This window comes from Capricornis sumatraensis, chromosome 2 (assembly GCF_032405125.1).
Source record: "Capricornis sumatraensis isolate serow.1 chromosome 2, serow.2, whole genome shotgun sequence".
Classification (NCBI taxonomy): domain Eukaryota; kingdom Metazoa; phylum Chordata; class Mammalia; order Artiodactyla; family Bovidae; genus Capricornis; species Capricornis sumatraensis.
Genome location: NC_091070.1, coordinates 55,849,929 through 55,865,101, shown reverse-complemented (window position 1 = coordinate 55,865,101; position 15,173 = coordinate 55,849,929). Strand labels below are relative to the sequence as shown.

At 43.2% G+C, this 15,173-nt stretch overlaps 1 protein-coding gene and 1 non-coding gene across 2 annotated transcripts in view; both read right to left on the bottom strand.

Annotated features, from left to right (window-relative positions):
• The window catches only part of RAB8B (RAB8B, member RAS oncogene family), a 65,026-nt gene extending 50,692 nt beyond the window's left edge, over positions 1-14,334 (bottom strand). The window contains exon 1 of the mRNA XM_068964929.1: positions 14,211-14,334. Coding sequence (XP_068821030.1) covers positions 14,211-14,334 — 124 coding nt within the window. The remainder of the gene's footprint in view (positions 1-14,210) is intronic.
• Positions 5,241-5,312, bottom strand: TRNAG-CCC (transfer RNA glycine (anticodon CCC)). Its single transcript has one exon. It is a non-coding gene; the product is annotated as a tRNA-Gly (tRNA).
• Positions 14,335-15,173: the final 839 nt, after the last annotated feature.

Sequence of the window (15,173 nt, the reverse complement as noted above, 5' to 3'; positions counted from 1 at the left end):
GTTCCTGTCTTCCAGAAGGTCACCATCAGGTGGGATGTCCTGAAAGCTTCTGCATGCTCACAATTTTGGCACATTTGAGTGCTCAGAACATTAGCTGAGCCAACTCTCACAATTTTTATGCTTCATTAGGAGGCAAGACTGGCTAACTGAACGTTTTTAACATGACACTTTTCTGGACACAACATGATTTTAGGGCATGGACTGGACCAGAAAGCTACACAGCATGGTTTCTCAGTGCCATTAAAGCCCAAGACGGAACTCAATCTTAAAACCACTGCAGCTTTAAAAATTATAAATTATGTGTATCATTTCCCTGCACATGGCCCTGCATATGTACTTTCAACTACAGTCAGAAAAAATGCTCTCCTCCTTACTTCAGCCCTTGAGGCTCTTTGTGACCTGGTCTCTGTCACCTCCTGTACTATCTTTGTATATGTGTGCATGTGTGTATACACACACATACATATAAACGCTTAAAAATACTTTTAAACTAGAGGAGAGCATCTCACCTCACCTTCTTGGTCTAAGTAAGCACTGTACAAAGCCAAACCCAATTTTGGCTTTATTCCTACCATGTACAGGTAATCATTTAGTACGTGGGAGGAAACGGGTTACAAGGGAGGAAGATCATGCTATACGCTCACCCTGGCACATTTATTTCCCTAATCCTCTTGCAGAGATAGTTTAATGATTAAAAAGAAACTACTAGCATGTATTGATACTGTGAAAATATGATTAATGACTTTTGATTATTAGGTAAAGAAAAGCCTAGTAACTAATTTTCAAGTTGGGTAATTTACTCCATTAAAATCAGCTATGGCATTTCAAGATTTAATGTATTGTTCAAATTCATGTATGCAAACAAACTCGTTAAAATTCAGGACCTCACTCAGAAACTCACTGCATTTAAAATTCAGGGCCCTAACAGAGAACACTGAGCTCAAATATTTAAATTGAAACATTTGTCCTTCCTAGACAGGGCATTCAACCCTGATTTTATTTATATTTTCACCAGAAGGAAGAATTCAATATGCCTGACAGTTTGCAGCAGCTAGAAGGCTCTGAAGAACTCGCTCCTTATATCATCACATTAACATCGTGCACCCAAGGCCAAGGGCTGTCTTGGACACCTCCTTATGCCAGCTGAGACATAAGGACCTTCACTTTGGGAATGAGTTTAAAGAAACGGTTCCCATTTGAACTTAGTTAAACGCATACAGTCCTAAACTTCAAAGCACATCCCATTAAGTAACCAAAATGTTCCCATTCATATTTTTTATGTAACTTATTCTAATAGGTGCTTCTTAAGTTACCTGGGAACAACCAAACCCTCACCATTTACTGAGCCTGGCTGCATGTGTAGCCCTGTTAAATGCATCCCTCCAGTACATTCCATTAAACCATTCCATGATAGTTCTCTGCAGAAGAGAAGACAGGGACCAAGGAGGTTTAAAGGATGCGATGATGTCACCCAGCTGGTAAGGAGCTGCCCCACAATGCGTCTTGCATCACATCAACTCCTTGTGTGAGTTACTCATTCAGCTGTGTCCAACTCTTGCAACCCTACAGACTGTAGCCCACCAGGCTCCTCTGTCCACGGGGATTTTCCAGGCAAGAATATTGGAGTGGGTTGCCATTTCCTTCTCTAGGAGATCTTCCCAACCTAGGGATCGAACCTGGGTCTCCCACACTGCAGGCAGATTCTTTACTATCTGAGCCACCAGCGGTAGCTAATCGTTTTCTTTTTTAATATTTCTGAGTCACCGATGGGGCAGAAAGGCTTAGGGCTTAAAACCACAGACTCTGGAGCCAAACGGCCTGGATTCAAATCCAAGTTGGTTCTACCACTTATGAGTTCTGTGACCCTGAGATGTTCTTTAAAATCTGTGCCTCAATTATCTCATTTGGAAAAATGGAAATAACAATGTACCCAAGAGGCTGTTATGAGAATTAAATGGGTCAACCCATGAAAAATGTTAATTCATGTAAAATGCCTAAAACTGTACCTGATATATAGTAAATACTCAGTAAATATTCAGTTCAGTTCAGTCGCTCAGTAGTGTCCAACTCTTTGAGACCCATGAATCACAGCACGCCAGGCCTCCCTGTCCATCACCAACTCTCGGAGTTCACTCAAACCCATATTCATCGAGTCAGTGATGCCATCCAGCCATCTCATCCTCTGTCGTCCCCTTCTCCTCCTGCCCCCAGTCCCTCCCAGCATCAGGGTCTTTTCCAATGAGTCAACTCTTCGCATGAGGTGGCCAAGTAAATATTAGCTCTTATTAATTAAAAGCAAGTGTTGTAACATTGAAACCCCCACGGATCACCAAGGTTCTCAGAGCTGTGTGGACCTACCTTCAATGAACTCACATTGAGTTCACCCACACAGTCACACACGCATACCTTTCCATGTCTCCCATGTGCCAAAGGTATTATGCACACAATAATGCATTTCATTCTCGAAATAAAACAACAAAATTCTTGCAGTACTCTTCCTTTATCAATAAGGAAAATGGTTAAATAATTCACTCAAAGCTCTCAACAAAAATTAGCAGAATCAGGTTTTTGAATTTGAGTCTGTTTCAAAAGTCCAAGTTCTTGTTTACCTATACAACGTTATCTTCAGTTTTCACATCTGTTTTTACCATTTTGTGTGTAAAAGTGGTGAGTGAGTCCACCATCACCACTTAGGATCAGAGTTTTGGAAGGGACTATAGAGTGAGTCTAGCATAGCATTCCCTGTTTGCTTATGGAGAAAAAAGGAAGCCTGGGAGGCTGGTTGCTGACTTGCCCCAAGTCACATGAAGAATGCCACTGCCACAGTGCCATGTCACTACTTCTTCCTCTCAGATGCTGGTGGCCCACCTCTAGGAGGCCCCCAGCCCTGCTTTAAAGCAAGAATGCAAATGCTAAGTTTGGATCCAGGGGCTCCCTCCCCAGTGAGGCAAGTTCAGCATTTTAGCAAATGGACTTTGTGTAACTAGCTTCGCTGCCTTGGACCTTTCTGCTTTCTGGCTCAACAACAGCGTTCTAGAGACCCAGGGTCAGCAAACAAATCAGGTGTTAGACTGGTCTACAATGTCACCGTGAATCGGAGGAAAACTGCCAAACACAGCTTTACAAACAAAACCCAGAGCAGAGCCAATTTCACTCTGGAAAAAAAGGAAAGGAGAGGCTAATGTAAAGTTTAAATTTAATTTGTCAAAGGAAGGAAGCTCACAATTAAAGCAGCAGTTCCTCGCACTCTACAGTCTAGCTGAGACCAATGGCAAACATACAAGTGTAGCAAACCATTGGCCCCATGTGGAGAAGCAATGCTGAGATTTCCGATATAATTAGCTTCCTTTCCACAAAAGACTTGGATTCATAATTAAACTCTGTCTCCTCCTGCCCTGGTTCTGCTGTGTATGTATTTGATTGCTTCCTATGGGACTGGGTGGGGAAGCCAGGAGACAATCCAAAACCAGAGTCTGCTGACCTTCCACGGCCAGCAGGCAACACGATGCGTGTTTGCATTAGCTGTTTCTGGGCCTTGTCCAGGGAGAGGCTGATTTCATCCCTCTACTCAACACACTTCTCAAGGGTCTGCCGGTCAGTTTACGCAGTTCTTACAGACCACTGGAAGTGACCGCTACTACGGGCTAAGTGCCAGAGCACTGAGTCCCATGGAAAATTTCAGGATCCATTCTGAGAGGAGCAGGTTGTTATGGACAGACTGTGGTTCGGAACTGAGTTCAAGGCTCAAGTCTTGGCTCCTCTACCTACTTAGCTGATGGATCAAGAGTCTATCACTCTCTCAGAACCTTACCTTCCTCGTCTAGAACATGAAGACAATCTCTGTCCATGGACATGATTACTGAGGAGTTTAAACAGGGATGTTAGTGAAAGTGCTCTGTAAACAGGGATGTTAGTGAAAGTGCTCTGTAAATGGTAAAGGGCCAAAGAAGGGACGGGGCAACCAAGGACATCTGCTTATCTCCTCGCTGGTCTCCCTGTAGAAAATCCCCAATGACTCCCTACTGCTCTCAGGATAAAGTCCAGACTCCTGAACAGGTGTAAAGTCCCTTCACAACCTGCCCTCTGGTTACCCTTCAAGTTGACCAATGCCACATGCCCATCTATTGAGGAGGAGCTCCTTCAGGGGTTGTCTCCCCGACATCTGCAGGCGAGAGTCCCTCCTCCTGACACTCCAAATTCGACCCAACTAAAGCCTCCTGAGGTTCTGATCTTAACCTCCACATCATTCTCTCCCAGATGCCCTCCTCTCCCTCTCCTCTACTCTTTCCTGACATCCTACATTAACCCCTTTGAAGCCCTTTTCATCACTGTGTTCAAATTGCCTGGACACTTGCTATTCTTTCTCTTCTCAATATTTTGCAGACTGAAAAATGCTGCTCACTGAATGAGTAAAATTAGTGAAAATGACTCGGTATCTGACATTAGCAGCCTACTAATAAGTCACTGCAGTTCCCAACCCCAGCTTCTCCTTTTCACAGACAAAGGCCAAAAAAAAAAAAAAAAAACCTCACTAGTGTCCACCTGCAAAAAGAAAAGAAAGTGAAGTTGCTCAGTCCTGTCCGACTCTTTGAGACCCCATGGACTATAGCCCACCAGGCTCCTCCATCCATGGAATTTTCTAGGCAAGAATACTGGAGTGGGTTGCCATTTCCTTCTCCAGGGGATCTTCCTGACCCAACTTCCCCACAATCATTAACTAAGGACAAATTCTTTTTTCTTTACAGATACTACCTGATTTCATAGACTCACAGAACGCTGCAGCCAGAGAGATTCTCAAGACCCCTGAAGCCTGAACTTTCCTTTCACAATGAGAAAACAGACCCAGGCTAATGTCCTTAGGAAGGACCTGCACCACCACTGACTGGAAACATGCAACACTGTTTTTCAGAGCACTGTATATGTGGTAAGTCATATTAATGAGATCACAACATAAAATAAAATATAATGGTGTTTATCCAAATTGAAGGCTGAAGAGCTAAGACAGAGACACACGTCTGAATTTTTATATATATATATGTTTTTACATTTCATTGTTATGGAATTTTGTGGATGTAAAAGAAATTATTTCACTTGTTTCATACATTTTCATGCTTCTATAAGACTGGAACTTTTCAAAACAATAGTAAGTAGACAAAGGAAATGCACTTACTCAAATGATTTTGCTTGTGGACAAAGTCCTAATCTGTTCATCACGGGTTATGACTGAGACAAGCACCTAGTTCCCTGGCCAGGGATTGAACCTGGCCCCCTGCACTGGGAGAGCAGAGTCTTAGCCACTGGACCACCAGGGAAGTCCCCTAGAAATGAACTCTTATAATTCAACTTTTAAGTAGAACACCTTATATTTCATGTATGTTAGAAACTGTCCTTCTACTTTACACATCAGGAAAGTATCTATGAATTATTAAAATAACTACCACCAAGTTCTCCCCCCAAATATATAAAATTGCAATGTGAAGTGGGGAAATCATGATTTTTTTTTTATTATTTAGTTTTAAACACTATAAGAAAGCAATGCAGTCAAAAGTCACCATATTTTAGGCAGAAGTTTCTCACTTCTCAGCCAACAATTTACTCCAATTTACAAAAGCAAAAGAGGCTGAACAAGTAGCCAAAGAAACTGATACAGGAGGGTAGAATGCTGTTTTCATCCTTCTCTCCCCCATTCAGACCCCTCTCCCCAAATCCTGATAGGGTTGACGTGTTAATGGAGAGTGAAATGAGAAAGTGGTCTGAATCATTTCAAAAATGGAATAGTTAACTGTCAATAAAGAACTGTTTTCTATGCCATCTCAAGATTTTATTCAGAGACCTTAAGATAAAAAATTCCTTGTTGAAAACCATAAACAGCCATCCCATCCAAATTCATAAGCAACAAACAAATTACAGTAGGGTCAGTCACTGACATCTCACAATGTACACACTTTTTTTTTTTGTAATACATTTTTGTATGAGATTAGAATATTTTGCAATACCTATTCCAGCTAAGAAAATATTGCATAGGGTCACAAGAAATGAACTTTTTTGGGGCGCCATGCTGGGATCTTATTAACAGTTCCCCAATCAGGGATCAAACCTGTGCCCCCTGCAGTGGAAGTATGGAGTCCTAACCACTGGACAACCAGGAATTCCCAGAAATGAACGTTTTTAAAAAAATATTTATTTATTTGTTTCGTTGCACTGGTTGTTTTGTTAGTTGCAGCATGCAGAATCTTTAGTTGGGGCATGTGACCCCATAGTTGCAGCATGTGAGACCTAGTTCCCTGACCAGGGATTCAACCCTGGCCCCCTGCACTGGGAGAGCAGAGTCTTAGCCACTGGACTACCATGGAAGTCCCCCAGAAATGAACGCTTATAGTTCAGCTTTTAAGTAGATCACCCTGTATTTCATGTCAAAACTTGATCATGTATGTTAGAGACTGTCCTATTTTATACATCAGGAAAGTATCTATGAGTTATTAAAATAACTAGCCAAGTTCTCCCCCCAAATATGTAAAACTGCAATGTGAAGTGGGGAAAGCATGCCAGTCCTAACTTTGCCAGCAGAAAGCAGTGAAACACTACATACTGCTTAAGACTTAGTGGTTGGTTTTTACCATGATGAGGTAGAATTCCATACCTTACTGAGCTAAGTGCTTTGAAGTCCTGCAATGCCATCATGGGACTGCAAGCAGCACTGTCACCCAGCCTGTCGTGGTGACAGTAAGCCTAATCTGACTAACGCGGGGACGTGCAGAGCTTTCACACTTCCTCCCGGGAGCCAATAATTAAAATTCTGGGCCCAGGAAGATGAGAGCTCTGCGGAAAATGTCCAAAGGTTCAGCAACAGGTAAACACCAGAGTGCGTAATTAAACTGATGCTGAATGCTACAGATTAAGACAGCAAGAAAATACTTTGTCACAGTCAAGGAACAGGGCTGCTGTAAGAACTGTTTCTGAGTTGTCTGCATCACTATGTGCTTCGCTAAGGAAGTCCTGAGTAACTAAGTAACTTAAAAAAATAGCACAGACATTTCTTCCTCTGAAGACAATCAGGCATCTATTTCCTTTAAGGTTCTTTATAATTCAATGCAAAATAAGAAGAATCCAGAATTTAAAAGTGAACAAAGGAGAAGGACACACCCCCAGACACAATAAATCCAGCAATCACTAACGGATAATATTTTAATACTGAAATTTAGCCACAACACATTACAAAGCAAATACTACCTATTCACTTCAGAAAAAAACAAAATAAAACTGAAAACACTCATCAGTTCCAAGGATACAGTTTGCCAGGCTGTGCCCAGTGACATCCTCTATCAATATACATGGCAGAGCAAAACTATAAATGAAATGCTTCTTTTATAACATGGTGGGGGGGCAGGGGGCAGAAACAGACAGTAAATGTGGAGGATGTTGCCACCCACTCTCTCCATCCCCTGCCCACGACTCACATCAGGAATTTGTCACAGTCCTCGGTCTTGCTGAGCTCAGACAGGACCTGAGGACTCTATACAACACAGCATGCCAGGAGAAAGCTACCAACTCAGCACTGGCATTCAGGCTGAAGCCCATTTCACCCCAGCTCTGCACAGTCCTCAACCTACTATACCGAAATACTGAAACCAATCTTCAGAGAAAGCCACTTGGTGACAGTTTCAAGACTCCCCAAAACCCTTCATTTAAGCCAAAAAACGGTATTTTTCCATATTATGTAATTACTAAAGGATACTAAGAGCAGAAAATATAACTGCAATCATTAGTCTTCCTCTAGACATGAAGCTGTTCCACTGAGATACACAAGCAGTTCTATGTAATAAATGTTTATATTCATCTTTTTCAAAATAGCATTTGGCTTTATTCAACCCAAAGGCCCAGCCCAGTTCCAATGCACTCACTATGCTGTCACTCAAACCAGTGCTGGGCAGAACACAAACACAAACACAGCTCCATCTGCTAATTAAAACTGGGCATGAAACTGTTAACAGGCATCTGTTGCATTGTTTGCAGCTAATGGGCAGAGACAAAGCTGAAATGGCTCTTCTAAAGCAAACCCAGTGATTTCACTCATTTTCTATTTGGTATTTATGTTAGTGGGGGGTTGGAAGCAGGGTGTTAAACAGCTTATTATGGAGACTGAAAGACAAGTGATATATCTTTCAGAGTCTAAAATATCCCTTTAAAACTGATTATAGAAAGACAGCATTTGATAGAGGGAGAAATAGTGTTAGGAATTCAAATTAAGCACTTTTAATCTCATCTCTGACATCATCTAATTATCTAGAATACTATGAAAGATAATGACTAAAATTCAAGCAATGCTGTATGGCTCACAGTGCTTTATAATTCATCCATCCAGTTGATCAGTCATTTAATAGAGGCCTTGGAGACTTAAAAAGTGAGTAAGATTTGATTCCTGCCCTAGGGAACACAAAACATCCCGGAGAAGTTTGCAGAGTAGTAATATACTCTAGTACAGATGAAGGAACTAAGGCCCAAGAAGGAGCACCAACTCACTAAAGACAGGAGAAGTAGGAATAGTAGATGTCACGACATGAGCCCCAATTTGACTCCAGACCTATTGCTCTTAATTCACTGTGCAGTCTTCCTAACACCAAACACCGACCAAGCCACTTCACTGGCTACTTACATCTCAGTAGCTTCATATGAAGCTATGGACCATAGCATAGCATACTGTACTATATAGCTATACTACCATCTAACATCTAGTTCCCCATTCCCCACTCCCACCCTCTTCTCACGGCACTGTGAAAACTCTTTCCTGCACATCTTTCCCAAGTAGCAAATCTAACACACACAAGAGTTCATCTCCAGAACCGTCCTGTGTACAGGCAGGCAGACCTGACCTAGAGCCAGTCAGCCTCAGGCCGTGTTGGCAGCTCCCTGGTCTCCCAGTTCTGGTTCCATGTTTTTTTCTCAGATTCAGTTATGAGCTTCCATTAAAATATCAACTGCTAAATTTTTCCCTGTCTTCAAAGACCAGACATTTTCCACTTAGGCAATATCCAAACCTATTTCCCTCCAGCATTTCTCAGAGGATCCAAACAGTTTTGGTGCTGTTGCCAAGAGAACCTCCTCCCTGGTTTGCTGCCATGCAGAACAGCTGGCGAAGCTCTTTGTTAAAGTACACATATTCTTAAGACATGTCCAGGTCTGTGTCCAAGACTCAGTTTCCTACCTTAATTTGTTGAATGGCTTTTTGCATTCAGTAGAACAATAACTGAGGAGACGAGTTTAACCCCTCATGATCAGGTATTACACTCTTGAAACAGTGTTATTTTCAAAGCTATCACTAAGGTGGGAAGTCTACTGACACTCTGAAAGAACACAATGACGTTAAACTAAGGTTTTACGGACAAAATGTTCAACTCGAAGTTGCCTGAAAGTGTTCCTCGCTCAGTTGTGTCTGACTCTTTGCGACCCCATGGACTGTAAGCCTGCCAGGCTCCTTCCTCTGCCCATGGAATTCTCCAGGCAAGAATACTAGACTGAGGCCATTCCCTTCTCCAGGGGATCTTCCCAACCCAGGGATTGAACCCGCATCTCCTGCACTACAGGCAGATTCTTTACTGTCTGAGCCACCAGGGAAGCCCTGAAGTTGCCTGGCCCTTGCATATTTTTGTTTGAGAGGTTGAAATCAAGCAAAACAATGATGAAAATCAAAATCAACTTGTACTACATATCTGGATTATGCTCAGCCAAATGCTGATATCATCTTGGATAAAAATGTAAATATGACAAAGTTTGTTTTTCGGTCAATAAGTCTTGATAAAAGTTTTGAATTGCTACCAACCAAAAACATTATTTAATTGTAAGCTGGGGTCGGCAAACTCTTTCTGTGAAAGAATTGTAAATATTTTTAAGCTTTGTGGGACACATATGGTGTCTGCTTCATCTTCCTTGTTTTGTGTTAGTTTTTAATAACCTTTTAAAAATGTGAAAACCATTCTTTGCTTGTGGACTGCACAAAAACAGGCAGGAGGCTACATTTGGCCTGTGGGCCATAGGCGACCAACCCCTAGACATAGAGAAAGTGTATCCAAGAAAAAAATGCCAGGGAATAAATTGTCTAAGACTAGGCTGCAATTACCAGCACACTATTAATACAATGTCATTAGTTACTTTGCACATGGAAGGAATTTTAATGGCAGGATGCACTTTGATTCCCTAACCTGAAACAACAGACATAGAAAGAAAGGGCAAAGGACAGTTAAAACATGCCGAGTTAGCCCATATAAACTTCTACAGGACTCTGAGCTGTCCTGTTAGCATTTACTGTTTCCCTGAAGAGATACAACTGATCCAAATGGGAACACTTTAACTTTCCTCACATACAAGCAAATGTGCAAAACTGAATTCCTCCCTGGAAAAGATGGTAATTTGAATTTACAGCGGTGATCATGCTGATAAGAAACAGCAGCAGCTCAACTATGAGAAGCAATCCAGACTTGGGTTTGAGGTTTCACTAGAGATGCTTCTACAAGCATCTGATCAGCTGCGTGATCTTGACAGCATCAACTTAAGCTTGGTTTTCTTATTTATAAAACTGGGGCACAATCATCATGTAGATAATTTCTAAGGCTCTTTATGCTGTTCAACTATGACTATACTAAATAATATAACCACTCAGGAAATACCCTAACAGGAAGAGGGGGGCTGGGCAGGGGAGAGACAGTAAAGGGAAGAAGCTGAGACTGTCCTGTTAGAAGACAGGGCTGGGTTTTCTCTGTTCTCCCGGCACCAGGTTCAGTACAGGCCATCCCAAGATGTCCCTCTGCCTTCGTATCAATATTAAAATGCACCCACATCCCATATGAAATATAACTCAGAGAGATTGCATTACTGTTTCTTAGTTGTCTTCATGATACATTTTACATACATTTAATTAACCATTAATAATGATTATGCAATCCATGGAGTCACAAAGAGTCCGACATGACTTAGAAACTGAACAACAATGATTATGTAAGGGACTTGAGGAGCCAATCAAAAATTTTTTTTCAGTTCTTAAACATCTGAATTGAATGAGAGTTGGTTGCTGGTTCTAGGCACTGAACCTACAACTTCAAATGGATAAAACATCTCTACTCAATAGTTAACTATAATCTGACCAATACGTGAAGACTCCCAGCAAGTCAGTTGAAAGAAGTATACCCTCCACCACCCCCAAGAGCAGAAAGGAAATGAGGGGAGCCAGGATATCAGAGAAGATACCAGAACCTTCCATACATGAAAGAAGAAACCATCTGTGAGACAACTGCATCTGTAATGAAAATGACTGTCTCCTTCCTTTCATGAAGACAGAATCCCTATCAAATCAGGGTCGAGAGGTGGCAGATGTCCTTTTCTAAAACTACCTAAATTTTAATAAAGCAAAATTAAGACAGTAAATGTAACTCCATGGGAAGAAACAGATATTTATATACATAACTCCTGAAACACACAGCACACACACACACACAAACCCCAGGTATTAAGAAATAGATCTTTCCTGTGACGTAGACCTTATCAAGTTTTGTCAGCAATCATGGCAAATCTTTCCAAACCCAGTCAGAGAAGCCCTGGAAACTTCCATGCTGAGATGCCTCAAGAAATAATTGTGACTGGGAGGAGGTGGACCACCAACGCTTCCTTCAGCAACTTCAGACCGCCTGGAAACGGGGGTGAAGGTTGGGGGCATGGATACTTCTGCTAGAGATGCAGACACTTCAAGCCTATGTTTGTGGTCAATGTGTGTGGAACATTTCACTAGAATGATGTTAACATTCACCTTATTTTCCTAACTTAACTTCAACTCCAAAGCATTAGGTTGCAGGTAACATATTTTTTTGTGTTGTTTGAAGGCTCTGGGCTACCACTTCCTGTCAGAGCTCTTGGGGCTAAAAAAGAGGCATGGGATTTCCCCTCCTCCATGTCAACTGAAGACACAGCTCAGAGCCTCTTTACCACATCTACTCCATAGAAAATGCAAAGGCCAACATCATACATGAGATTCACCCCCCTTTAATGCCTCCCTCCAGGTCTAAACTTTTTCAGGATGCTCACTTTCCTGCAACCCTCCACAAAACAGAATTTTAAATCATTAAAAAAAAAAATTCATGCAAGAAAGATTTTACTCCTTCAGAATAAAAAGTAATTTTTCAAAGCTACAATTGTAAAAGGAAGCAGACACCCTCACAGACAAAGTGGGACAAAAATTAAGACTAAAAAAAGAGGAAACTAATAAAACTGTTACAAACAAGCAAAAGTCATTTAAGGAGCCTAACAGAAACAGCCTCAGTGAGATTTAGTCACTTTCGATGCAGGAGAATACTTCTGGGAGGTTCACACAGAGAATGGACAAAAGGCGACCCGCTTGACTGTCCTTTACCTTCTGGACTTCAGTGTGCACTCAACAATGAAAAACGGTGATTTGGGGTTTTGACATGATTACCAGCATCAAAAATTAACGCCTTTTGGTGGCTACAACAGCTCCCATCAAATCTCTTAAGAATACACTTGAGACATGACATTTAAAATCTGCTTCCTCAGAAAAGAAAAAGTCCCACTCACAAATGACTGCCAAGAACTTGCAACTCAAACTTCCCTAAGCCCAGACATCATAACACCCAGGAGGTTTCAGACCACTCAATCCATATGAAAAATGCCAGAACAAACAATCCATAGCTTTTCCCAGTGCTTCACCGAACAGCACTCTATACCCCAATACTCTTCTTTTATAAGTGATAAATTATCCTTAAAACATAACTCATTACCATAGTATTAGCCCCCCTAAAAATCCCAGCAATTCATGGTGAAATATGCTATATGAATCATTTGAAAGATGCTTAAGTGAGCTGCTATGAGAAGCCACAACATCACCCAGACAACCAAGAGCTAAGATTCTTAAGGCGCTTAATTAACTGCAGCTATGATGTTAAGGTCACTTGTACAGGCAGCTTAAAACCAGCTCTGATTTGCTCTTCTTCAGTTTAGGTTAAGTCTGAGATTTTGTTACCTGAACACAGAGTCCTCCAAAAGTAGGAAGGACAGCTCCCAACCAAGACCAGAAAAATCCGAATCAACTGAAAGTGACTGTGGGGTACACTGCATGTTCTGATTCGTTTAGCAAGTAATAATTAAAACTAAAAGGAAAATACATAGAAAGGCAGGCTGAATGTAAGATCAACTTCCTAGCTGAGAATTACTAAACCTTCAAGGCTAATAATGTTAAAAATTAAGAAGTGCTGCTTTGCAGGAGACAGTAAACCATATTTTCCTGCTCATACCATTCCAAAAGTCACCAACCCTCCCAACGCCCATTAACACTCCCAGAACAATTTAATGCTCCATAGACAATATCTCATTATTAGTCACTTTTTGCTCTTTCTCCTGCACTTGATCCAGAGGGAGTAAAGAAAGAGAAATGGTAACCCGTACTCCCAGTAACTGGAGAAAGTTCTACTTTCCATTTTCTCTCCCTTTCCCATCTTCTCTCTTCTCTGCCCCACCTCTTTACTGTGTATTTTGCTTTTCCTTTCTATTTCACACCCAGCTCTCCTTTACTTTTTCCAAGTATCCGCATTTCGTTCCTGGGTCCCCTTAACTCATCTACCTTTTCCTACAATTTCCTCATGGTGTCTCTGACCAGACTTCTTGCAGCCAGTGTCCCTCTCATCTCTCAACTCTCAATCACTCTTTCCTCCGAATTCCTTTCGGATTCCTGGGTTCTCCTCTACCTTGTCCCTTGTGTCCTCTGTCCCTTTACTCCCCGGACCTCCCATTCCCACTCCCCCCAACCCTTCGTTTCCCCCTCCCATTTCCTTCCTCTTTTAATCCATTTCACACCCACTATCCCCTTCTCTTTCTCTATGAGCTTTCCTGTGTTCCCCCACTCTGTCCCTCTAAGACCCCCTCCCTGTCACACCCCCAACCCTCTCACTTCCCCCAATATCCCTAGTCCTTGTTCTTCTTTTTCGTCCTCCTCTTCCTTTGCCCCCAAGTTCCTCCTTTCAACCCTCTCAGCCCCACGTCCTCACTGCCTCTCTCTCTCTCACGCCTTCACCCTCTCCCACTGCCCTCGCCGCCCAGCTGTCCCCGGGGTCCCCTCCCTGAGGCTCCCAAGTCCTCCCACCGCTCTCTCCCGGCCCCCTCGCACCCGCCCCCCATTTCTCACTCCCAGTCCCCGGCCGCAACCCCTCCCTCACCGATGGTGGAGATGAAGGTGGTGTTGAAGGCGTCTTCGGAAAAGCGGAATAGCAGGCAGGTCTTGCCCACCCCAGAGTCGCCGATCAGCAGCAGCTTGAACAGATAATCATACGTCTTCGCCATCTTCTCGCTCCGGCCCTCTGACCGGGGAGCCAGAAGAGCGGCGGAGAGAGGCGGGGAGGGGGCCGCGGGTGAGGGGGCGTGCCCGCCGAGCCGCCGCTCGCCCCGCCCTTCCCCCCGCCCCGTTCCCCGGAGAAGGCCTGCGCTCCCCGCCCCGCGTGGCCAATCCACGGGGGTTTCGTAATCACCGCCGGCGCCCCAGTGTTTTATGGGACTTGTAGTTCTTGTGAGGCGCTTCGGGCGTGCCTTGGGCAGGCTGTCCCCGCGGCCCCAGAGGATAAAAGAGGATACTCTCTAAGCTGGGTGACCCGGCGTTAGGCGTTTCCTCTAGAGCTAGCAGGGAGGCCGGGCTTTCAACTCTGCGTGTCGCGCTGCCGGAACTTAACTCCGTCGTTTCTTTGTGTGCGGGCGCCTTTCAAATGCAGGACCTTGGAGGCTGAGTCCGCAGTTCCCGCATCTCTTCCACCGCGCCCCGGAGCTGAGATGCTTACATTCCTTCATGCTGCCGTGGCGCTGCCTGTGGATTATCTGCAGAGTGCCTTATCTTGCTTCTCCTCCAGTTCCTGTCCAGCACTACATCTAAGCCCCCTCCCCTCCCTCAACCTCTCAGTTACCGAGCTCAAAAAGAATGATTGCCTTCCTCACTTGAATCCACTCCTATTCTCTGCTTCAAACCTCCAGAGCAGAGCTAAATACAGTGGGTATTTTAAAGGATCTACTGTGCAGACCGCTCCCCTCTTCCTGCAGGAGGATGGACAAAAAGAATCTGGGAATTGGAATCTGTGAGGCTTGTGCGTCAGGCATGTGCCTGATAAAACTGCAAGCATTCATTCGAGGCAGGA